The sequence below is a fragment of the Sphaeramia orbicularis genome, chromosome 21 (assembly GCF_902148855.1).
Source record: "Sphaeramia orbicularis chromosome 21, fSphaOr1.1, whole genome shotgun sequence".
Classification (NCBI taxonomy): domain Eukaryota; kingdom Metazoa; phylum Chordata; class Actinopteri; order Kurtiformes; family Apogonidae; genus Sphaeramia; species Sphaeramia orbicularis.
In genome coordinates, this window is record NC_043977.1 from 28,804,744 (window position 1) to 28,829,369 (window position 24,626).

The 24,626-nt window shown below is 38.9% G+C and overlaps 1 protein-coding gene across 4 annotated transcripts in view; it reads right to left on the minus strand.

Moving 5' to 3' along the window:
* The window catches only part of kdm6a (lysine (K)-specific demethylase 6A), a 54,669-nt gene extending 30,568 nt beyond the window's left edge, over window positions 1-24,101 (minus strand). For 3 of the 4 annotated variants that reach the window (XM_030124396.1, XM_030124394.1, XM_030124393.1), the window contains exons 1-8: window positions 23,600-24,101; window positions 23,397-23,460; window positions 19,978-20,086; window positions 19,600-19,649; window positions 12,545-12,603; window positions 6,578-6,698; window positions 855-909; window positions 404-438 (exon numbers count right to left, since the gene is read on the minus strand). In XM_030124396.1, coding sequence (XP_029980256.1) covers window positions 404-438; window positions 855-909; window positions 6,578-6,698; window positions 12,545-12,603; window positions 19,600-19,649; window positions 19,978-20,086; window positions 23,397-23,460; window positions 23,600-23,769 — 663 coding nt within the window. In that variant the 5' untranslated portion in view covers window positions 23,770-24,101. Of the gene's footprint in view, window positions 1-403; window positions 439-854; window positions 910-2,280; window positions 2,396-6,577; window positions 6,699-12,544; window positions 12,604-19,599; window positions 19,650-19,977; window positions 20,087-23,396; window positions 23,461-23,599 lie in introns of those variants that run through there. The other variant, XM_030124397.1, reaches the window with a different exon arrangement.
* Window positions 24,102-24,626: the final 525 nt, after the last annotated feature.

Genomic DNA, 24,626 nt, shown 5'->3' on the forward strand with positions numbered 1-24,626 from the left:
CGTTTTTGTTCCATGTGGGAAGTGCATATTGGCATGTCTTGGGTTCCGCTCTTAATCTACTGTACTTTATAAGACAGTTTTTGGCAGCCTTGACGATTAATTAAGTGTGACGTTTAAAATCGCGATTAATCATAACACAATGACATCATTACAACACTCATGAGAAGAAGTCTGTACATGTGTCAAAACGAGATACTGAAGTATTGTACACAAGTTGTTGCACTTGCACATAAGAAGATGACACAAATTCTTATTTCCTTCAATTTCTGTGACTTTGAACCTCACGACCATGACAATATTCAGGACACAATGAGAGCCTAAAATATTTTCCACACAAGGCAAATAAAATACAGATAGATAAAAAAATTCAAACAAAACAATAATAAGAGAAACAGATGCTTACCTGGATCTCATACAAATGAGCAATGTGGAACTGAACTGTGAGGAAAAAGAGAAAAGAGGAGTGAGGGTTTATTCTGTTAGGGAAATAAAATCCATCATATCACAGATTTAACACATGGACCTCAGTGGGTACAGATTGCAAACAGTATGGAGCACAGATGGGAGGGGGGAGTAGGACCGTTTCCCCAGAGTGTGCATGTAATCTGAAATCACAGTGTGTGTAGCTCGCTCTCGCTCACACTCCCTCTCCTTGTGCTGTCTCCTAGGCAACCCCGTCTTGGGCAGAGTCAGCAGAGAAACGGCAGCAGAGAGGAAAAATTGCTCTGTAGAAATATTCCTGTGCCCTTTCAATATGTGCTACCCACCACTGACAAGCTGGTGCATGAATTCTAAAAATTCATTACATGACTCGTTCCGATGTAGTCTGTGGTTATTGTAGAAATGCCACTTACTTTCAGCTTTGGACAAAGTGCAGAGAGTGGAGTCGATCAAAGCCAGCTGAAAATGCTGCAAAGACAAATAGAAAAAAAGGGATTTTAATACAACGTATATTAAAAAATGGTATTTGTTTCTGTATTGCTTGTACTTGCAGGATGAAAAAGAAGAACAGAAATACATTTTTCCTGTAGAAAAAAATTTCATCTTACTATGCTGGCCTTTAATCTACTTTACTGAAAGCCCCAACAGAGCCACAACAGACCATAAATGAACCTGTTGACCGTAACATGAGAGGACACTGATAGCTGGAGGGACTGAACCACAGATATTCTCCCCTCTGGTTCACATATCTTGCTGTGACACCCCCCCCCCCCTTCCCTCCTGCTCAAGCGGAAGATTCAGTCCTTAAGACAAGCCTCTGATATCCAGCAGTTCTAAAGGTATCATACTGTTTGATGCTGAGACAGGGCTGCTGGATAGGGCAGATGTCTGCAGAGGCTTAGCCTGGCTGCCAAGGCGTGGCACTCCAATAGATGATAGCCACATCATGGGTCATTGAGCAGATTAGCCTGAGTACAACACAGAGCTCCTGAGACAACTCTCTGGGGTTTCTTGTCTGGGTTTTTTATGGTTCTCATACTACTCTATAATGTTTCTCTTACGCCAGCATCTTGGTACCGTATAAATATCCTGGAGTTTTCATGAAGGCAGGAGTAGGGCAATATTTTAGAAATGGTCAGACTTCACATACAAGCACTTGAGCTGACTGATTAAGAAAAATCTAATTCCAGTCACTTGACTCTGCAAAAGAGGATACTCAAGTACTCATAGGTGGCTTCAAGGTGACAGTTTCCCACACTCCGTCTGTGACATGATGCAGCCACACACAGCCTCGAGCTTTAAAAAAGGTGCCACCAGTGTGTCTTATCTGGGTCAGCAAAAACTCAGCTGCCGAAACCAGGAACTGCCAATGAGAATCTAGCACACAGTCAAGAGAACACACTGTACTGCTAGTGTACTCCACTGGTCAACTGTAGTAGATTTCCTAGAAGAAAGATAGAAATGCTGTAACCTGAAAGGCAAATATCAGTATCTGCCATGTAGGCTGGGGCACAATATTTCTTTAAGCACAAATACACACACTTAAAAGGGAGGAGGAGCTTGTAGCTTTGCTTGCAGCAGTACCACACAGTCAATGTCAGATAGATTTGAAGAGAAAAAAAAAATTAAAGAGCGTCCAACTGGATGTTTCTTTGCATGCTTCACCCAGGGCCAATGGAGCTCCACGCTCTACCACGTGCACCCACACACACAGAGACACACAACCTGCTTTTAATACACTCATTTTTAAAAACATAGCTATGAGCCATAATTGTCAGACATGCTCGTGACAGCCAGATGCCTTAATGTCAGACAATATACTTAAACAAAATGTGTTACCTAGATCGCTGGCACATCACACACAACTTGGAATCCCGCTGCATCCTCCTGTAGGTCTCTCCCTCGGTGTCCTCTATCCTTTTCCTTCCTTCTCTTTCACACTTGCTCTACCACCAGGCAGATAATGCAGCAGGATTGTCAGCTTGGCATTCCACCTCCCTCCCCATGTCTCGCCTTCCTCACTCTCTCTCTCCCTCCCTCTCTCTCTCTCTGTCTCTCCTATCTTTCTTTTCCTCTCTCTCTCCCCTCCCTCCCCCTCTTCTACCCTGGTGTCACTGATTACTATTCAGCAGACGGCTGCAGTGGAGAGTGCAGAGAGATGACACACAATACCTCAAAGCAAGAACAGGCAGGCACACACCACCTCTCCCCGTCTCCCCCTCCCCTTTATCTCACCTCCTTTTTTCAGCTCAAACCTATTCTCTATGTTTCTACAGAGACAGCCAACTCATCACCTTACCAGCACACATTGCACTAACACACTCATTTTCCATTTTATAGAGTGAATAGCAGTGGCTGGCTCAAAAATGACAAGGTATTCTCAGAAAGTACCCAAAATCTCCCAATCCTCTGTCTCTTCTACTTCCCAAAATGCAATAGGAAAAGGAGGAAGAGGCAGCAAAGTACAAATCTGTTTCTGTATTTCCTTCCTCTCCAAAATCATCACCTGTATCAAACTCTGTTTTTAACAACTGCCCGTTTACGCCTTTGAGTTTCCCTTCTCCAAACTCTTCTACCTTCAGTCAATCTCTGTTCCTCTAACCACACACCCACCTCTCTCTGTAGATATCTGGGGCAGTCAAGGAGTATGTGTGTGAGTTTTCATGGGCGTGTGTGATGTTGGCCGTGAGCCAGAACTACAGAGGGAGGGGTGCATCCAAGACAGAGGACGTGCAGCACGTGCAGCCTGCCGAGCCCAATACCATAGCTCTGCCACTGTGCTTTACTAAAAGAGCATTTTCAGCCAAAAAGGCTGCAGTTTGTTGTAAAACTGTTTAAGGCTGTTTTCACATTCTATAGTCCTTTGGTCCGCTTAGTTGTTTCAGATCGAATGCAGACTTTATTTTTTTCGTTTGGGTTGGATTGCATTCTCATTGCACTTTTTGCTAGTAGACCAAACTTTGTAAACTGAAGCATATGAGACAAACTGCACTGACATTGGACAGGAAAGTCAGGGGCAGGGTGAATCAGAGATGGCGGGGTGTTGATGAAAACAAATGTGGAGGTCCTACGTACAGTTATCGTTTTTGGAATATTTCCATTTTTACAGATACAAATTAACGAAAATAATATTAATTGTCAAGAACAGCTCATTCGGAGCCAGTTTCATAATATGGACATCTGACCAAATGTCAATGAGACATTCAATCTCCTCATTGCTCTGTGTCTATCCATGGCTTATGGCTGCTGCTGCATGTGTAGTCAAAGCTCTGGCTACCCGTGTGGCTCGGCTACTTCCAGCGGCTGTGGTGGCTCGTCAAGCACAAAAAGACACGATTCCTTGGTTTGTTTCAGCTCGAGGCCAGTTATATTCACACCAGAAGTGAACCAGTCCAGAGTCCACAAGTCTGTATTCACACCTAAAAAAAAAAAAATCTGGACTTTCCAGGGAAATGAACTCTGGTCCATTTTAAATGGACCAAATGAAGTGGGTGTGAAAACACCCCAAGTATCTATAGAATGTATAAATAGAAAGATTACAAACCCCACAAATGCAGAAGTGATTGTATTCTTCTCTGTCCACAGTTGCTGAAGATGTCTCTGCAGCTTCAACAACAGAATTTGGTGGTTTTTGCACACACAACTATGTTGCTTTACTGTCCACAAACGGCAACTTTCATGACTTTTCATATGAGTAAATTGTGGCACAACTCAGACAACAATTTCTTGCCATTGGCTGCCATTCATATAGATTTTTTACGTCACACTGATCACAGTGGGATTTCAGCTCTCTATTGACCTGATGTTATGTGCAATTTGTTCAATAAAGCATCTCTGTCCTTTCTTTATCCAATGGGAATGGACTAGTCAATCTTTCGAGCTTGTAAAGTCCCAGACTTGTACAACCAAAATGCCACATTTCAGTATAATTTTGCTTAAGTCATATTGTCATCGCAATACTCATCACTTGATTCTCCTCCTATTGTGTAGGCCTACACCAACAGCATCAATGCACATATTCAGTAGACAGGTATCCATACAAATGTGCAGATTCATCCCCTTCATCCCCACCATCCTCATCACCATCTAAAAGCAGCCGGCTGAAAGTAATATTTCCGCAATATCCGATAGCTGCCTCAAAACCATTAGTCCTATCAGTCTGACAACTGCTGCCCCCAAACTGAACCTCTGGTCTGGATCATATAACATTGTTTCAAACATTGTAATCTCAGTTTGTCAAAGCTTTTGTCTGACATACATTCCTGCAGCTCTATATACATGGTGGTGTTTTAATGCTGTTTTCCATCAAATATGATATTTCTGTGTCTTATATTAATACAACAGTTTGCTTATTAGTCCACATATAGAGATACGATAAGTCCAATTTCACTGCATTCTCTGCCTCCAAAAATAAAAAGTTTTTGTATTATTTTGTTCTGTTTTTTTTAATTTTCAGCCATTCAACTTCTTTACCTTTGACTGACTAATTGAACAGCTGGATGGAGACCCACCTAGACAACAGACCTAGATAACATGCCACAATTATCTGCACAATGCAACCAACTGTAAACATACTGCACTAAATAAAACCATTGTTAAACTCACAGTAGCAAATATACATTTACCATACAGCCTCTTTGTGGAACAGTGCTGTGCATGATGCATGCTAATTGAACTGCGTAAGAAAAACTTGTGTGACAGAATGTCTGGAGCAGGACAAAGGCCAGGATCAGATACCTGTCTGTACCTAAAGGGAATCAAGGCTCTCAGACAACAACAGATCCATAGGCTCCAGTCAGAAAGCTCTTTGTTACTGTCTGAACATCTATGGCTCACAGGTGTCAGGAGATGGTACATGGAGCTTTAGTTCAGACAGACAGGACATACGATCCATTAGCCTTTGTTAGACTGAGGACTAGGGAGGTCAAGCCTATTTAGGCAGGAAGGGGCTTCTATGACTTCATGTCAAGTATACAATACCAAATAGTATGAATGGAAAACTATGTTAGTGTTGTTATCTATCACTGGGATGAACAAAGGGAGGGCATGAATAAACCTGTGGTGACAATTTGATTTGAGACATTTCAAGAATAAGGTCTACAATATTTACTAACAATGAAACCATGAAAACAAGAGAGAAACAAGTCATAATCTCTTAAATTAAAGTCAACAGGGATCACTGCATCTTATCAAAAAGCCAGTGGACCATGGAAACTGGCATGCAATGAATGATTGGGTTTCCAGACATTTATAGCCTTAGTGCCCGATATTGAGCTGACACGGTTCATAAAATAGTGTTTGTATAAAATGTTGAGAATGAAATGCATACGCAAAGGTTATTTCCGCTCCCACACAAGTTAGCCTTTGTGCCCGAGGTAGTGGAACTGCTGTGTCATTGTTGTAATATCAAGAGCATACCCCTGACTGACTACTAAATTGTCTGTTCCACTATTGCACAGGACAAGACAAAAGACTTACGTTGCATTATCAAATTTTCCAATCACAAATACATGTTTCATCAATGACGCCTGTTTACTGTCTTCACAAAAATTATGGAGGGTGACCTCATATAGTAAAGGCAATGAAAGTATTGAAAGGCAATTTAAGTAAGTAAGAGATATCCAAGTAGAAACAACGTTCTATAGCAGGTCCTCTATAAAAAGAAAAATAAGGACACCTGGACATCTGATTAAAGACAATCTGAAGCAAGGTAGCATCTCACACAGATGACCCCAACCTCAGTAAACAAACTTGAACGTCAGCTCTTGAATAAGGAATACATCCCCACTATCTTGTCAGCAATGCAAAGGAATTTTGGTCCAGACTATTCAATCAATTTTTACACTATCAGCAGATAAATCAGTATACTTAATGTTACTGTATTAATAAAAAATGTTAACCTCAGATGTCCCATTACTTTTGTTTACATTACATATTACAAATCACATGAAAAACTTAACATTAAATCAGTGTAAACTTGAGCCTGACTGTTTTCCATTTCTAAAACTTGAGCTTTGTTTGACCTACGCTTGATTTGAAGAGGACAAAGTATTCACAATGGCTCCATTTCTTTTAGTTTCATTTTATTCCTCAATTATACAACAACCTATTCTGTCTGACCTGCACTGAGATTTACCTTTAAGCTTGACTCGTAGTCTGTGTTGACTTTAAACATGAGACCCAGTCTCAGATGAATCTCTTTAGCTCTTGAGAAACTGGGATCGATGTAAAGCACCTCCTGAAATGCCTTGATTGACCTGGAAAAAAAAGAAAAAGAGAAAATCAGAGTGTGTGGAATTTAGAAATCTGAAAACCATTTATACCATTCAGTCACATCCTTGCCTTGCCTCATTCCAATAGCTTACTAAAAACAGACAATACCAACAAGCATAACTGTTTCATTCAACAAATTGTGATAGCGCTGTGTGATCTTAGCTTTTAGGCTTTGGCTAAAAAGGCTTGGCCTTGGCTTTCATGAGAAGAATGAAGAGAAACTTAAATACAGCTGATAACATTTACTTAATACTTCTCAAAACCTATTTTTCTAATATAATGGCAGCATTCAAAAATCTTCTATTTCTGGATAACAGTCCACGTATTCTAATATTGACAATTAAAAAAAAGGTTTGCTACACCAATATTATTAGTGTTTATTGATCCAGCTGTTGCTTCACACACAAGATAAAGTACTTAACTTCAAGCCCTGATTCAGAACACATTATGCAAAAACTAGGATGTGCTTAAAATTTAACTTGTTTTCAGTGACTGGAATGATAGAGTAGCATTTCTTTTCAGCAAAACTCATATCTGGCTTATGAAAAATAGCAGTTTCTTCTGCAAAGAGAATTAAGACGTGAACTCAACTCAAAATTGACACCACCTCCACCTCCCAACAAAGCGATGAGGTTCTTCAAGAAAAACACTATTTTCTAGGCAGCTTTCTAGATTTCTATTAGTTGTGAATGCAGTTACGGCAATATTTTTGATAAGATGGCATTTTACCACCAGAAGGCTTTTAAACAGTCTTGCAAGGTACCACAGGGTTTACTACACTGATCCCTCTTCCTCTAGAGGACCTACAACAACTGTAACAGTTTGTCTTAACTGCAGATGTGACAATAACAGGGAGAGTTATTGTCACTGTCTGTGATCAAACTGACTTTGACATACAGTGATTCCTGGTTATGCTTACTTCAATTGGTTGGATAAAGCAGCATAGTCAAACTGGTTATCAAACCGTTTTATTGTAGCAATTTTTTTTTTTTTTTTTTTTTTTTCTCCTTTCCATCATATTATTAGTGCTTCTAAAATATGTTGCTCATAAAAAAGTTTGTCAGTTGATGATGTGGTATGCATAATGAGAATGGTGCCACCTCCATTGCAGATCGAGCCAGAAAGACCCTGTAAACAGTTGCTAAACAGTAACAACAATGGCATGTTGATGACTGTTATGACTGACTGCAAAACAGACAGTTACTGAATAAATTACCTATTTCTAGGTCATCTTTAATTTTATTTGTTATGGTCTAAAATCTTTGGCATTCATCATTTGAAAATTGCATTGAACTCATCTCAGAACAACACTAAACTAAACTAGAGACATACATATTTTAGAGTAAGAAATAGCTTTCAAATGAACCCACTCACTGTGAAACTATGACAACAATGGCAATTCCATGTCAGCATGAAGCCCTTCTCCTGCATGAAACAGCATAGCGCTGAGCTCACTGCTGACCGAGTAGCTCACACACAAACACACACAGCGGCCTGAACTCACTGCCCCCTTTCCGGCCTCCCCATCCCTCCCTCCTTTCCCTCTGTGCTGTGTTCACTCCCTCCTCCCTCTCTGGCTGAATCCACACTGAGTGCTTGCAGAGCGTAGTTTTTCAGAATATGCTATGACAGTGAGCGGACAGCACACTCCAATCAAAGGATGAGCCAAGGACTACTCTTTCCAACAAGCAAATCAACCATCTTCATTTCACGGACATTTCCGCACATATGGCAAAAGGGAAAGAACAAAACTGTCCATGGTTGTATGTAAGTATTTTCTCCATGTAAAGCATCAATGCACTTGTTTTTGTTATTTTTCAGTGACCAAAGAGAAACACACTGATCTTTATCCTACTATCACATAACACTAGCATGGAAATGCTGGTCAAGCCAACTAGCTGGGGTGATGTGTGGTGCACACTTTAGCTCAGGGAAGTAACATTCAGCCTCTGACAGCTCAGCATTCCTTTGGGCCTCAGACTTGGAATGACGTAATCTGTCCTGGAGAGGCCAACATGATACCCTCCCTCCCCACATACCACATTCCCCTGGCCTGCAGGATAGGGCAGATGAACTTGGCAAGGCAACAGTGCATGACTCCTTCAAGGCCATGGATGAAGCAAAGGGGCAGCAGAGGGCAAAGCACAACAGAGAGGCCACTGCGAGCCAGCAGAGGGGGAGGGTTAGCCTCATCAGCACATCAAGCTTGTTAAATTATTATGCAACCTAACAGCATATTTTTTTTTTTTTTTAATGGAAGGAGAAATAAACTGAACTAGTGAATTTGTAATCATATTCTACCTGATGTCCACCTACAGTCGAATGCTAAGTGAGGAAATTGGTGTCAGAGATACACAAGTAGACATCCCAGAAAATGAAAGGCCATTTAGATTGAAAGTAAACAATAAAAACTACTAGCCCATGCAAGTCAACAAGGCTTGGGCCCCAGACCACTGGAGCAGGCTAATTATCCCCACTGACTCCTGTGAAGTGTTGTGCATGAATGTATTTCTTTGCATTCTTAGTAAATGTATTTTCAGGAAGGAGGAAAAACACTTTACTAATAGCCTCATTAGCAAGTTCACTCCCATCATTTACCTGATGTGTCTGGTACAGGAGCAAGAAATTAAGGACTTCCTTTCTATAGCCTAAAGGAGACAACATAGAAACACTAATTCCAACTGCACTAATCTATAGAACTTTCATTTTGTTGCAACTGTTTTATAACAGAAGACACTGTTAGGCAGTCTGTTAGGTGCAGTGACATTTTGCTCCCTGTGGGAAAGAAAACAGGGTTGACTGCACTCCCAAAATGGTTACTAAATTGTGTGATTAAATTAAAACATTTGATACCACACTCCCCAAGTGAAACAAGGCCACAGTGGGTAAAGGGTCCACCTGAGCCTTCATTGAGAAGGCTGATATGGACTAGACAACATAGCACTTATTATACAGGCCTACTGATTGCACTTAAACTAAAATGTTCAGCATTTCTTTCAAATCAATTTTAATATTATGGCCTACAGTTCATAAAAATATAAAACTTTATTTCAACATCTTATAATATTTCCTTTCATGTTTGAGTGAATCATTATTTAGGCAGTATAAACAAATACCATGAATTTCTCAATCTGGTTCACACTGCCACAATCATGGGTAAGACTGAAGACACTTATTGACCCACTCCATAAAAGATCACTACTGAAAGGGCTGTCTGTTCAAGGAGTGCTGTATCAACGTATAGTCATGGTAAAGTGGCTGGAGGGAAAAGTGAGGTAGGAAAAGGTGCACAAGCAACAGACATGACTGAAGCTTCGAGAAGATTGTCAAGACCTTGGGGGGGCATCACAAAGACTGAACTGAGCCTGGAGCCACCATGCACAAACAGATCCAGGAAATCCTAGTGTCAAGCTACTCCTGAACCAGAGACAATGTCAGGAGTCTTACCAAGGAGAAAACTAAATAAACAACTAGAACTGCACAATATATCGTTTGAGCGTCAGCATTGCAATGTACATGTGCACAATAGTCACATCGCAGGTCCTGCAATGTAGGAGGCAAATGAACTCCACATTCTCATCTAATTTCATCCTTGGTACCTGACACACACTGCGCACAGTGATCCACCAATCACAATCCTTCTTAATCAGTTTGCCGAAGCAGACCATGCTCCTGCACATGGAGTGAGTCGCTGGTAACAACATTGAAAAATGAGCAACAAAGAGAAAATCACCAAAAACGAAGACGTGGTGCCAAAAACAAAAGCAACGTCAGTTATCTGGAATTATTTTGGCTACGAGAAGGATGATACTGAAACACGTGTTCTGTGCGACAGTGCCTTCCATCTGTCGCCACAATGAGAGGAAATACAACTAACTTGTTTGACCATTTGTCGGCACCACACAGCTATTATACCCTCCCAAGTAGTTTTTCATATCGCAATATATATTGCAGGGTTAAAAAAAAAAAAAAAATCACAATATCAGTTTTTTCCATTATCATGCAGTCCTATAAACAACTGCACACTGATCCAAAATCCTTTTTTTCAAAAGACAGTAAATTTTGCATTTAATTTGGAAATCAAAGTTCTAGAGCCTGGAGGAAGGGTGGACAGGCATGAAAACCAAGTAGCTTCCACTGTGAAGTTCCTACAGTCGGTGCTGATTTGGGGTGTCACGCCATCTGCCAGTGTTGATCCATTGTGTTTCATCAAGTCCAAGGGGAACGCGATCATCTACCAGGAAATTTTGCAGCACCTCATGTATCCATCTGCTGACAAGCTTTATAGAGATCCTAATTTCCTTGTCCAGCAGGACTTGGCACCTGAACACAGTGCCAAATCTATTTGGAACTGGTTTGCTGGCCATGGTATTACTTTGATGTGATGGCCAGCCAACTCACCTGATTTGACCCTCCGAGAATTTATTTGTATTGTCAAGGGGAAGTTGGAAGACTCCAGACACAACAATACAGATGAGCTGAAGGCTGCTTTGAAAGCAACCTGGGATTCCATAACACCTCTGCAGTGTCACACTCATACCACACTGACAGCCTACTACACACTTTTGTGTAAAGGGAGCCCTGACGAAGCACAGAGTGCATGAACAAACATACTTTTCAGAAGTTTGGTGTTCCTGTATTATAGTATTTTATTTAATTGATTTTATGAAATATTTTCATATTTCAAGATGCTGAATTTTGTTATCTGTGAGATGTAGTATATTAATTATACTTAATCACCAAAATAAAATTTAAAAAAACGAATTTACTACTTCACTATATATGGAATGAATCAAAAGTATATAAAACAGCACTGTCTGAATTAAATTATTAAAAAGGTTTTTTTTTTAGATGCCTGTGTATGTTCTTTGGAGTGCATTCACTACAATTCTCAGTACATGTGCCATATAACGGGAACAATTAATGCTATAAATGAAAATAACAGTCTCCAAGTCTCTTCAAAATCTCCACTTCTATGGCAACAGCCAATAGTAAAAACAGAGTAACTGCATTCATATCGACCTGCTCACAGGGTCATCTGTCATGCATTGGCAGCTTTATTACAGCCTTAAAAACATGAATGCCTTCCGCTGTCATAGATACTGGTAAAGCTCTACCTGATCATGCAGAACGGCCAAGATATGTACAAAACTGAGGTCCTGTTACTGCGCATGCAGCTTCACTTAAACAATTTACTAGGAGCATTTAAACATTATAACCCCCATTAATAATATTGAATTCGTTTGTGTTTCTATACGATCAAAATGCCAAAATGAAAGTGTTGTGGGAACTGCTTTGCTTACAATGAACAGCTCTTTTCAAAATTACTCACTGCAAATTTCTATCAATAATATGCGTTAATAGTAGCACTTATAACACACCTCCTGAATTGCCTTGGAGTCATGATACCGAGCTTGCATGCAATCTTCAGTAAAAATGATCCAACTTCACCTGAAGACCCAGTCCAGAACCCAAATATGTGCACTACTGTCTTAATAAGCTAATTAAATTCAACACATGTCAAATAAACATGTTCATGATGTGCAGTGTGACAGGTTTAGCGAAACCAGGAGCTACGTTTGAGGTGAGCGAGGCAACTGGTTGTACTGTTTGTGCTAAGCGTGACACATCTGACAGCAGAGCTCTTACTGGTATCATCTATCTCATCTAACACATAATAAAACAACACGCACTGATGACCTGATAACTGGAAGCAGCTCCATCTGAAATTTTCTCTCCGCAAGGATGCTTGAGAAACAGTACATCTCTGTTTAGGCCCCACATGGTTCAAGGTGAATAACATTTGATTCGAAAAGTGTGAAGTACTTACCACTGAAATGCGTTGTAATGGAAGTAAACCATGCCAAGGCCATACAAAAAGGCAGCATTCTGAAAAAAATGTAGATATTAGTAACAGTACAAAGAACTTCTTCACCTGCAATGGTTAACATTTAAAGTTTATAAGATGAAATACTGGGCTCTTAAGTTTCCATGAACAGAGTTAGATATTAGTATATATTAGGGCTGCATGATTTTGGCCAAAATAAAATCCAGATTTTTTTCTTTTAAAATTGGATTTTTGATTTCGATTTTGTTTTCTGGGTAAAACTATAAAAGACAACACAAGTCGGCATGTCATTTTCATGTGCAGCCAGCAATGCAAACCCACTGCTCCCACCTCTGTTGTGTGATGATGTCTGACGAGCAGAACTAAGTTGGTTGTGCTGCTGTCTTTGACAGATAAAAGTTTGCAGCGAAGAATGGTTTGGTCTTCCATTGGAAACTTCGAAGCCGTACCAATTCCACACACCTAACTTGCTCTTGCTATTTTTCCACAAACTTCTCACTCTCCTTAGCAAACGGCATTTGAGTACTAGCGTGTGGAGACCAAAGACTGTGGAGACCACCCTCACAGTTAGGAGGAGGAGCCTACAGTAGCCCGGAGGCGCACCGCCCGGAGACATGAGAGAGATGAAATTCGATACGACAATTACCCTTTTTCAAACATCGTCCTAATTAAATAATCCGATTTCGATTTAAAATCGATTAATTGTGCAGCCCTTGTATATATAAAGATGTATTATTGCATTTCTATAAGATGACCAGCTAAACAGAAAACATTTGGAACAAATGTTAAAACTCAGAACAGAAAAGATTTTGGTGACTAAACACCAAAGGTCAAAGTAGCTATAACCTCGTGTCTGTCCATTGTTAAGAATGTGATATTCCATGTTCAGATTTGGTACAAATGGTAACTAGGACTTGAGGATGAACAGATTATATTTTGGTGGTCATGATCTCTGCTGCAAGAAATTACACTCCCATAGCCTTTAGTAGCTACTTGTGATGCAACCCTAACTAAAAAAAGTCTGTTGTTAACTGTATGTTGCTAGTAACTGAGAATTGCATAAACTGATAATGATGCAAGAACAGTGATCACATCTGATAGAACTTGCAGTTCTTGTACCTTTGCCAGCACAGTTACACCAGTCCAGCTCTGGTGAGCCAGACTTTTGGCCTTTAAATTCTGTCTACTAATATTACCATAACCACTTCAAACACAAGTCTGACCTGCTAATATTCAGAGTCTGACTTCACACCCTGATCTCACTTTGGAGTTGTTTTTTTTTATTCCCATGGGGCCAAATGTCAAGTCTAACCATACTCTACACCCCATCACCTCTGTTTAACGGGTGTTTAAAATGGCCCAGTCAACCACACAGGCTAGATAACACCATCTCACTGCTGATCAGGCAAATTAACTTCAGGCAGTAACAATGACAAATATTTCTCCAAATAATTTAATTCAAACTGCAAGAATAACTCTTTATCAATCCCGTGTTTGGAAGACACTTGGATATTTTTAGAAGGAAGGTACTTGCTTCTTATAAGGTCTGCAGAACAGTGATTAAGTCCAGTGGTAGAGCAGCAAATCTTAACAGTAACTTGGTGAGACAGCATGGTAAAAGTTACAATGGTAACTACAGCAAGAGAGGACAAAAACAAATATTACAGATGTTTTCCACCAAAACTCAGCTACAACTTGGAAATGCCCAAGGTACTCACAGTGTCTGGTTACACATAACAACAAAAAACAAAGTTAAAAAAGTACTGTCTTGTACAGAGTTTCTGGTAACAACTTTATCTGGACATCACATACAAATGATTCCTGCGTGACAGCCACAGCCACAGCATCTGATCTTATATGAATGACATCCTTTTAAAGAAAAGGACACTTAAGATAAGACACTTCCTATATAAATTGCTTATTTAATTTAGAAGGGAAAATCAATTTCTTCTTCGTAAGAACTGTCACACACTGCATTAAACCCAAACGTCCTGTTTAAAAACATATTGTTCCTGAACAGTATCCTAGCTCCATTTATCTACCTGTGTGTCATATCGTCTTACAAGGGAGAGATGAAAGCCCATCGTCATTATAAAAGAATAAATACCTGTATGTCAGCAAAGCATAATGCATGCAACAACCCATCAAGCTATTTCAATGTGAGAGGGACTTTTTAGATTCTGAAATTTTAAAATCTGCTGTTCACAACATGTGAGACTACAAAATAAGGAAATAGAAAGAATAGATATGCACAAACATTAAGTATTGAGCAGTACCATCTGTGCACTCATGTTAGTCATGGATGAAGAAAGTACAATGTTAACTATTTTTGACTAAACTGGCCATTTTAGCCACTTCCTATGCAGAAAACACCAATATTTGCAGGCTGGAGTTGTGAGAACTTGATGCTTTTCTTTATTTTACTCCTGGTAGCAAACTTATCATTGGGTTCTACACTGAATCAAACAAGGAATATGAATATAACGCAGTGGGCTGACTGAAAATGTAAATTTTTTATCTATTTTCTAACATTTGAAAGACGAGGTGATTCAGCTTTAAAGTAATGTATAGATTATTCAATACTGAAAGAATTTTCACTTCAACACTAAATTGTCAGTAATAATGGGGAAAAACTAAGCTTGTCAAAACTGTGCAATTTTCAATCATATAATTTTTTTAGGCTTCAAAATGTTCCAAAAAGTTATGAAGTCAATTAATGGCATGCATGGCAACATCTAAAGAGAAAGACAGGAACAACCAAAAAAGGAGGAGACATTTAACGAATAGCATGAATGATTTTTTTATAGTGGATTAATTGTCATTCAAGTAAGATATAGCTCATCACCTTTCTGATATGAATGATATAAAGTTTGTCTAATCTAGGGTCATGAGAAGAGTAATATGTCTGATGTTTTATCCATGAGCTAAACTACTCCTGATAAGAATGCCACTGCATTTGTAGACTTATCCTGTTTAAAAGTGGGACAAGTTCACGTAAATGCTGTCAGTGGATCTATTAAACTAGTTCTGTCATTCAAAATACGAGTACAGGGAAAGTAGAAATTATGTGGTTTGTTAATTTCATATGCTTTCAATATGCTCATTACAACTGCCAGCATAATGTTTTCACCCTAGAGTTAAATGCAATTTAGCAACTATGTAAATAAACACAACAGAGAAAGAAAGAGCAATATGGGGCGGTGTCATTTTTTCCATATGGTTGTAAACATACAATCAATTTTGCAATTGCACTAAATATTTACATTTTTATTTTAAATTGACTGAGTAGCAAACATAACAAAAATCATTTCCCCTTCACCTGAAAAAATGTCCTCACTGAAAGAGGGGAATTCTTTCAACAAAAAGAGAAATGTTTGGTGACTCTGAAAGAATAAGTATAAAACTTAGGGTAATGATGTAAGGTAACCAAAGGATTATTCAGAGTAAACTAAAGGATTAACTACACAATATTTTATTGCTTAATCAAAAAAAAAAAAAAATCATTAGATCAGCCATCTGATCAAAAAACAAATTGTTGGATTAATCTATTAAAAATAATAATAACAATGGTTGGCAAATAATCTAATAATGATTGTATTTGAACCACAGGTATCACAGAATTAGTATATCCACAGTGAACAACATCCTTAAAAAGGAAAAAACAAGCAATATAAGAATCTATAGGCTGTTTTATGTATGTTTCAACTCACACTTCATCAGTGACAAAATGTTCTAGTTACTGGATCGTTGACAGTTCTGTTAAAACTACACAGTACAAATATATATGTGCTTAAATATAGCTTGTCTGACATATATAAGGGCATTGATGCATTAGTCATCATGGCCACACTTCACCGTTTACTGGTATTGGTCAGTTATTCTCTGTACTTGCATGAGGACATAAATAATAGAAAGATGTACCAGCAACTATCAGTCTATAGTGGGGAGGACACACAACTCCAAATAATATCTACGCATCTATTGGCACTATCTGAGTTATCCACCATTTTAACAACAACTGAACTGAAGGAAGAGCCAAATGCAGAGGCTAGATAATGGTTTTCAATGGTGCTGTTAAAAGGTGACTGTTTGCCCATTGTGCCAGACTCTGAAAGAATTCCTCTCAGCAGCCTCACATTTGGATTAATATATAAGGGTCCGATCGAGCGGCAACATGTGGACACATTAGGTGTTCAACAGTCTCTGTCATGTAAGCAGAGTAACTTACATGCATGTATTATACATATCTGAGTAGGTATTTATAAGCACTTTAACATTATGTATAACAAAATTCGGGGAGATAAAATTTTTAGGTGAAAAAAGTCAAATTACTGTTCGGTAACACGTGGACTTGAAACGGACATCAATTTTTTAAGCTTTACACAAACATTCAAAACATGCGGTTCTCGACAGAAATTGATAACAAGTAGGACAAAACCTTTTAGATATTATGTTCAACTATGCTGAAAATACATTTTGGAGTAAAATATTGAAAAGTCTCTGTGTTATTGACATGAGAATGTGATAACACGTGGACAGGCTGTCTTAGTAACACATGGACAATTCTTTACCATTGTATGCATCACCCAAAATGTACCAAAAGATCATTATTTTCTCAAAGTTTCACTCAAATATCTGAATTATAATTAACTTGAAAATTAAAAATTGGCATTTTTGTGGTAACATCTGGACAGGACCTTTTAAGCAACTCACAAATGTTCATAAATATCAATAATATTCACAAAATAATGAATATCTAATACTTGAAACTTAATCACCTATATAATCAACAGATTGAATAAATTTTCAAATTTTTTAGATACAATTTTCAGCATCAAATTCAAGCTATATTTTTATGTCTGAAGCATGGCTATGGTGTAAATAGTACAATCAATAAAATCAGTTGTAACTTTTTTTTCTACAAGTGGTATTTTAAAAAGGATAACAGTTCCATAAAATAGAGATCTTTAGCTAAACAAAACTTGATAAATGATGTGTGCAAATTTTATTTTTCATGTTGATGTTCACTTTCACTTGATCTGACCCATAAACAATGTGAAAAAGCCAAGAGCAACAGTAAACCCAAATAAATTGCAGTAAATAAATTAAGACACCAGCCTCAGAACAAAAACAACAATAAAGTCTGGCTTAACTGTGTGTACACTGTACCAAGTCTACTTCCAATGAACACGTTATTAACGCATATTTTAAAACATATATTGTAACACGCGGGATCCAGTTCCTGAGTTTTTGAAACTGAAAAACTGGTCCTAGTTGATTCCAAACTGTGAGATCCATCAATATGCCTCCAAGCTTTTCACAACGACATCACTGTTGTGTAAGAAACTTGCAATATGGAAAGGAACCCCAAAAGAGAGAAAGAAATGGTCCAAGGTCTGGCTTCATTTCACAATTGTAACGACTATATAATGATCACTTCAAGTGAGGGGGGACTTGTAATAAACTGGAACATTTTCCTACCCAACTTGGACTTTAGATTTGACACTGTACATAGGTCCCTCTACTTCAGAATTAAGCAGCATTTCTTGAGTTAAAGGGTTGATATTTTGCTTTTTTTTTTAATGGAATTATGCATTTTAAAACATTTCCCTGTAGTCTACATAAACTGTAAATGCTGAAATGTAGTCTGACTTCTTCATTGCTTAAACTCCACAGGTCCATCTTCAACCCTATTTCTGAGTAATGACATCAGAAAGATCATTTTGAACACTGGCCCTTTAAATGCAAATGAGTCACTTCACATCCCACCCCCTCCAAGCTGTTGGCTGTGCTGCTCTGTCCCGTTCAACCAACAACTGAACATTTTAGGTAACTGGCTCAAAATTTGGACATATTTTCAGCATGGACTACAACTGCTACTGCTGACAAACTATTATGGTGTACTCAAGAGAAATGTTCATCGGAAGTCTTGACCGTATATGTGCAAATGTCGTGATGTAACTACTTATAGACGTAACAAATTAAGCAAGAATTAAAACGGGTTGTAGAAATCCATTTGATTTTTGCCAAAATGAATATAAAAACAGCTTTGCAGCACCATTAGGGTTCAAATTCAAACATTATGAACTATTAAGGTCCAAATACACAAATAAATGTACCAAAGACTAATAAAAGTCGAAAAAGCAAAATATGACCCCTTTAAATAGCCTGTTATAACAACACTAACCAGGACTGGCGTTTCTAGCATTAAGTACAATTTGGTAATCATTGGACTCATGTCAATATTTCATTCGTCTTCATACCTTTTTGTACTTTGCATGTCATACTCAGGCTCTGATATAATAGAAGTGTTGACTCTGAAAAAGTGTGTAGGTCTACTTTTCCACACAAAAAATATTGTCAGTAATCAATGAAGGAACCCATATAGAATTAGACCAATTAAACTCCATCGATAATTGTATTTGATTCAATGAAACCTTAACAAGGCCCATCCTTATTACACTCCACTACTTTCTTAGCTATATTTTGTTGTACTGTTTATGTGGTGCATTCAAAGCACCAGGACAGACCTTATAATTACTTTAGCCTCTATGCCGGCATCTTGGTTTTTAAAATAAATGTAGAGTTTTACACTTGGTGTGTTTGAAGGTGTTCATACAGGTGCAGTATATAGTAAGAAAAGCTAAACTTAAACAAAAATTTGTTGTACAAAGGGCCCAGAGCAATATATGAGTATGTTTGTCCTCAAAATACAGGAAAAAAAACAGGGAGTTTTTCCAGGGCCAAACACTGGTCTCTCCCTGATCAGCAAATTCAGTCATTTGCATCTCAGTTATTAAAAACCACAGTGAAGGCAATACAGCTGCCACAATTCTGCAGGGCTATCTACAAAAACAACACAAAGTGTGGGCTGAGTATTTTTGATAATAGTTGTGAGTACTCTGCAGTGCTTTGTGTTAGAATGAGGGGTGTTTGGACAGAACATGAAGGTCAGGGTTTATCTCATCGGACAGGCTTATTAGAGTCATGTGCTTTCAATACCAGATTTTATATTGAATTCTGGGAGGAAAACTTACCTTCCAGTAGTCCGCCTGTAAACTGAAGTACCTCTGGTATGCAGATAATGCTGAGAAAGTATTCAAATGAATTTAAAAAAAATATAACAAAGAAAGAGGGACACAACAGGCAAGACAGTTAGTGATAATGTAAGGGCTCCATTTTTACAGATAAACTGTATTCTTAACACATCCCAAGAAAAGAAGCACAGGTTGTTTAATTAAGCAAATCTTTCTCAACAGATTAACACCGTTAAACAGAATACTCACTATAGTAATACCAAAGCAACAACTGAGGACTTCTAATGACGTGAAATTATCAACTTATTCTGTGCTATGGATGTAAGAAACAAAATGGGGGAGGGGGAGTGTAAAAAAAAAAATGCATCCGAGACTCACCTTTTGGATAGTCCTCTAGCAAGAGGTTAAAATGACCCAGCTGACAGAAAATGTCAGGGTCCACTTTCCCCTCTGCTTTCAGGATGATGGCATCATAGCAGCTAACAGCCTATCAGACACAGGAACGCAAATGCTGAGTTAGATGGGTGGCATGCAGCAGGAAGGAAGAACACGTAACCAAACAGATCTACAGCATTTTACACAAAAAAAGACTACTTCATAACTGTCAGTTTGTGCTGGGTGATATGCTGGATGAACTGGTATTCCAGTTTTAATTTCTCAGACCATATTCATTTTTCACAACATAGCCAAAGCAGCACCTGTAGTACTTCAATAGGTAGCATGAGTGGCCACGAGAAGCACTGAGACAGACTGAGAGGGGGTCCAAATTAATTGTGCATTGCTCTCTCATTCAGAGTTATAACTTTTTAACATTATAACTGTTAATTACCAACTATGCAAGACACAGATAAACAAGACTGGTTTGGAAAAGGAAACAAATTTACTGCTGTAGGCATATGCTGTATTTACTGCACTACAATGTATAAAATGAAAATTACTTCATTCTTAAACTTTCATGAATACTAAACACTTCATATACTGTATCACTTGCAGGGCAAAGCTAACCCTTTATTAATCATCACATTTATTATATGTTCTGACATTAAATATTTTATAGGCCTAATCTATAAACACATCACTAGAGTAAGAAAGGGCAAAATGTCATGAAACAAAATTTATGTAATACTGCCTTGCAACAACGGCAACTATGACAAAAAATCCCAACAATTAATTTAATTTAACATCTTAGAGCTCTTAACAATATTTCTTGTTAATGTAGAAGTTCTAATCTGACACTTCACTTGTGCTCCACCACGGGGATGTTGTTTTCAGCTTTCAGGTGCTCTTTTGCATAAAACTCGCTCCATGTCCAAATGTGGATCTTGTCGGTCAGTACTTGAACAACGGCTAAACAAATGATCCCTAATGGCCCATACTGCGGTCAGTGAAGAGTAGTAATGAGTGAGAATAAATTTGGTCACACCTGTGTATGAGTCTGTATATGTTGGATTAAGTTCACAGTGTAGAAAACTATTTCACTAATAAGTGTATGTGTGTTGACAATGCATGATGACTAGACTAAGCTTCAATATCTTGACTGATTAAGCAATTATCATTTGTCTAACCATATTAATAAAATTTGTCTGTGTATAAAAATGTATCCCTTGGTTCTCGTCAGGCTTTTAATAATCAAGCTGACCAAGCAATCTACTTTATCATCTAGATTTGCTGCTAAGAAGTATTCAAATTAAATAGAGTGAATTGTATGCGCTGCTGACCGATAAATCACTTTTTTTTCCCATTTCCATCAATGCCATATGGACATGCACATTAAGCGCAACACATTTCCTGAGTGAAGGAGTGACAGATATTTACAGTAGCCACATTTCTGACCTGTCAGATGGATCCCAGCAGACATGGGCCATCCATTTACATCATTTGGACAATAAGATGAAGCCCCTGCTAAAAATCATCTACCTTTAGATTAACTGGCAGCCAGTGTGAGGCTGCATGACCACAGTATGCACATTACACAATTTCCTCCTATCATACAGGCCTTACTGCAGAAAATATACGTAGCAATAGAAGGAGACTTTGCAACACTTTTCATCTTTTTAGAAAAGAAACTACCAGCCACACATTTAAAAAATAAATAATCCGGTTCAACAGTTTTCTGACACAAGAATGCCAAAGTATACTTACTACTTTTCAGAATGTACACCCTAAGGTTGACTCAGCAAACAATATATTCACATATACATATCTGTATATTCCATTTCCATCACGAATATTACACAAGAGGGCATTAAATTAAGGTTACATTTATACTGCACAATTCCTGTCCCACATTTAGCATAGTTATGTCCAGTCAGAGGGAAGACAAGAAACTAGGTCTTGTGTACATTTAACCCGTAACAGATACAACATTTACCCATAGGATTCAATACGTGTACAGTATGACGAAGAAAGACCCTACAACCAGTTTCTAAATGACATGTAAGAATACACCGGTTCGTAGAATACACTTAAAGTAACTAAACATTTTCACAACCCACGCAGTGCTGACAACTGGGTGCAGAGTTAGGCCGTACCTGAAACTCCATCCTAACAAAGCACTGTAACAGGCTCAATCCTTAAACAAGAGCCCCAGAAGCCACATGTTGAAGACACATTAAGCAAAAGGTGGTATAACCGGTGGGTTAACATGGACAGCATGGACAAAAACAACAATGTGTGAGCCAACTGCTGTACATTTGAGTTTTGACTGCCTTGGGCTTCCGCTTAAATCACTCATCATTGTTTCATTCGCTCAACGCGTTCGTCGTGATATCATTAGGCGAATTGTGATTAGGCTTAGCCGCTGTTGCTAGTTAACAGCTAGCAAACGTTTGCTAGGTATTTTCTTCCCATCCCCGCCATCTTGGGCCAAGTCAAGCAGCCATTATTTTGCAACCCCAAACTAACACAGTGTAATTATTTACGTCCCCTTCGACAATGTCAGGCTTGTGGTGTGGTCATGTAGCTGTGGAGGAAGAATACAGAAAAGCGCTGGGTAGTTAGCCGCTAAGTGCTATCAGGGTGAGCTGACGCACAAGCCAAACTCCAGAGCCGTTACTGAGGATGGGACGGATGGCTTTGGTGGGATACAAACACTGCTAACAACTTAATATCTCAGTGGATGGACGTCAAAAATGCACATTTCCCCTCTTCCATGAGTCGATGTCACGATGTCATGAGTGACTTTTGAAAGTCAAGTAGTAAAGTAATACATTTGTTAATCTCCCCACTTTGAAGTCTCGCAGTTTACATGGGTTACGTGAACACAACGTTGCAGAAAACGAAGCAAATACCGGTTTTCGTGTTTGCTTCACACATGACTGTTTCTATATACGTTTGCTTATGTTTGCAATATACTTAAATACGTCTGAACAGTTAATGCAACGCTATAAACCATACGTAGGGCAGCATTGGTCCCATTCTCTCACCAGCCGATGACACACCGATTTCAGTAGGGTGGAGATTCATATCGTCCCCGAATTTCACTGCTACAACGTTGTATGTGCTAGTTTGGACATGGCTTGCATTGATTAACATTAGATAGTTTTATTTGGGTCCTTTTATTTCATGCTTAACAATGCAAATGTATCTTCACATGCTATAAACACCACAGAAAGCTGTTTATACAGTTATTCGCTGTATAAGCTTCAAAGTTGGGGAAATTGAGGCTTGCGTATGTAGCAGCCAGCCATATAGCAAGAGAGGCGTTAGTAGGTCTGTACCACTTATTTCAGGTGGGATATGCACTAATCAGGGGGTATAACGGAGAGAGGAGACTCAGGTCCTATTCTGTGACATACCTTTAACAGCAAGGCCTTCGTTCTGGCGCCATCTTCTTGAAGCCTATGAAATCCAAACAGTGAACTGCAAGTAGAGGACAGACAACACAGGCGGTTCCGTATTACTTGGGGGCATTCATATTTGTTGTTTTAAACTGTGCAAAGAAATATATAAATTCTAGAAAAGAAGAGAATGATATGGTTCGCATAACAGATCATCTAACCTGTCAATTCCGACCAAGCTCTCTTTCTCTTGCGCTGTTAGCTTCGGAAAGTCCTCTTCGATTTCAGTCGCTTTTCCCGACGCCATTTTCTCCTCGTCATTACCAGCAACGCCGAGACTCCGAGCAGCAGCAGAGACAGCGGCGGTGAGCGACACTCCGCACGATTTCATGGAAAAGAAATGGGGAGATCAACGGGACCGAGCAACTCCGGCGAAAAGCAGTAACAACGAAAGTGCTGCACACCTTATCCAGGACTAAAACGGGGCGTAGCGTAATTCTTGCCAAATCCTCAAGGAAATGATCCCTTCAAGTTACCTTCCACCCTCCTCATTGTACATCAAAACACAGCGTGTATTCCAGTGCCAATTTATGCATGAAGTTGATATAATGTTGGGTTTTACGACTGGGTGTTATTTGATAATATCGCAAACTTCCCCAACCATCAGCTCAAAGTTGTTGTAATTGTGTCACATAGGCAAACGCACGCCGCCACCTTCGGCACGCCCTCAGCTTACCCTGACCAATCAGCGGCCGGCGTCTGACGTCACGTGACCGTCTCCGGTTGATGTGTTGCGAACACGCGAACGAACACGCGCACGTACACACCAAATGAACCGCCAAGACCCACCTTCAGTCCTACGATTGGTTACTCACGCTATATTATGATTACGTAACAATATTATAAAGCATCCAATTGGTCAACATAGCTGTCATGCTTGCCTTGGGTGGGGGGGCAGCTGTCAAGAATGTTTGTTGCAACGTTGCACACAGTACTTTTTGATAGATAGATAGATAGATAGATAGATAGATAGATAGATAGATAGATAGATAGATAGATAGATAGATAGATAGATAGATAGATAGATAGATAGATAGATAGATAGATAACTGTCTATGGTACCACAGCATAATGAGTATGAGAATGAACTGAAAATATTGAGGATGCTGTAGTGATGTTTAATGATTTGCATCATGCCGCTCTCCTTAAACATCACACCTATGTAAGTGGGTTGTCATAACTGTGTTT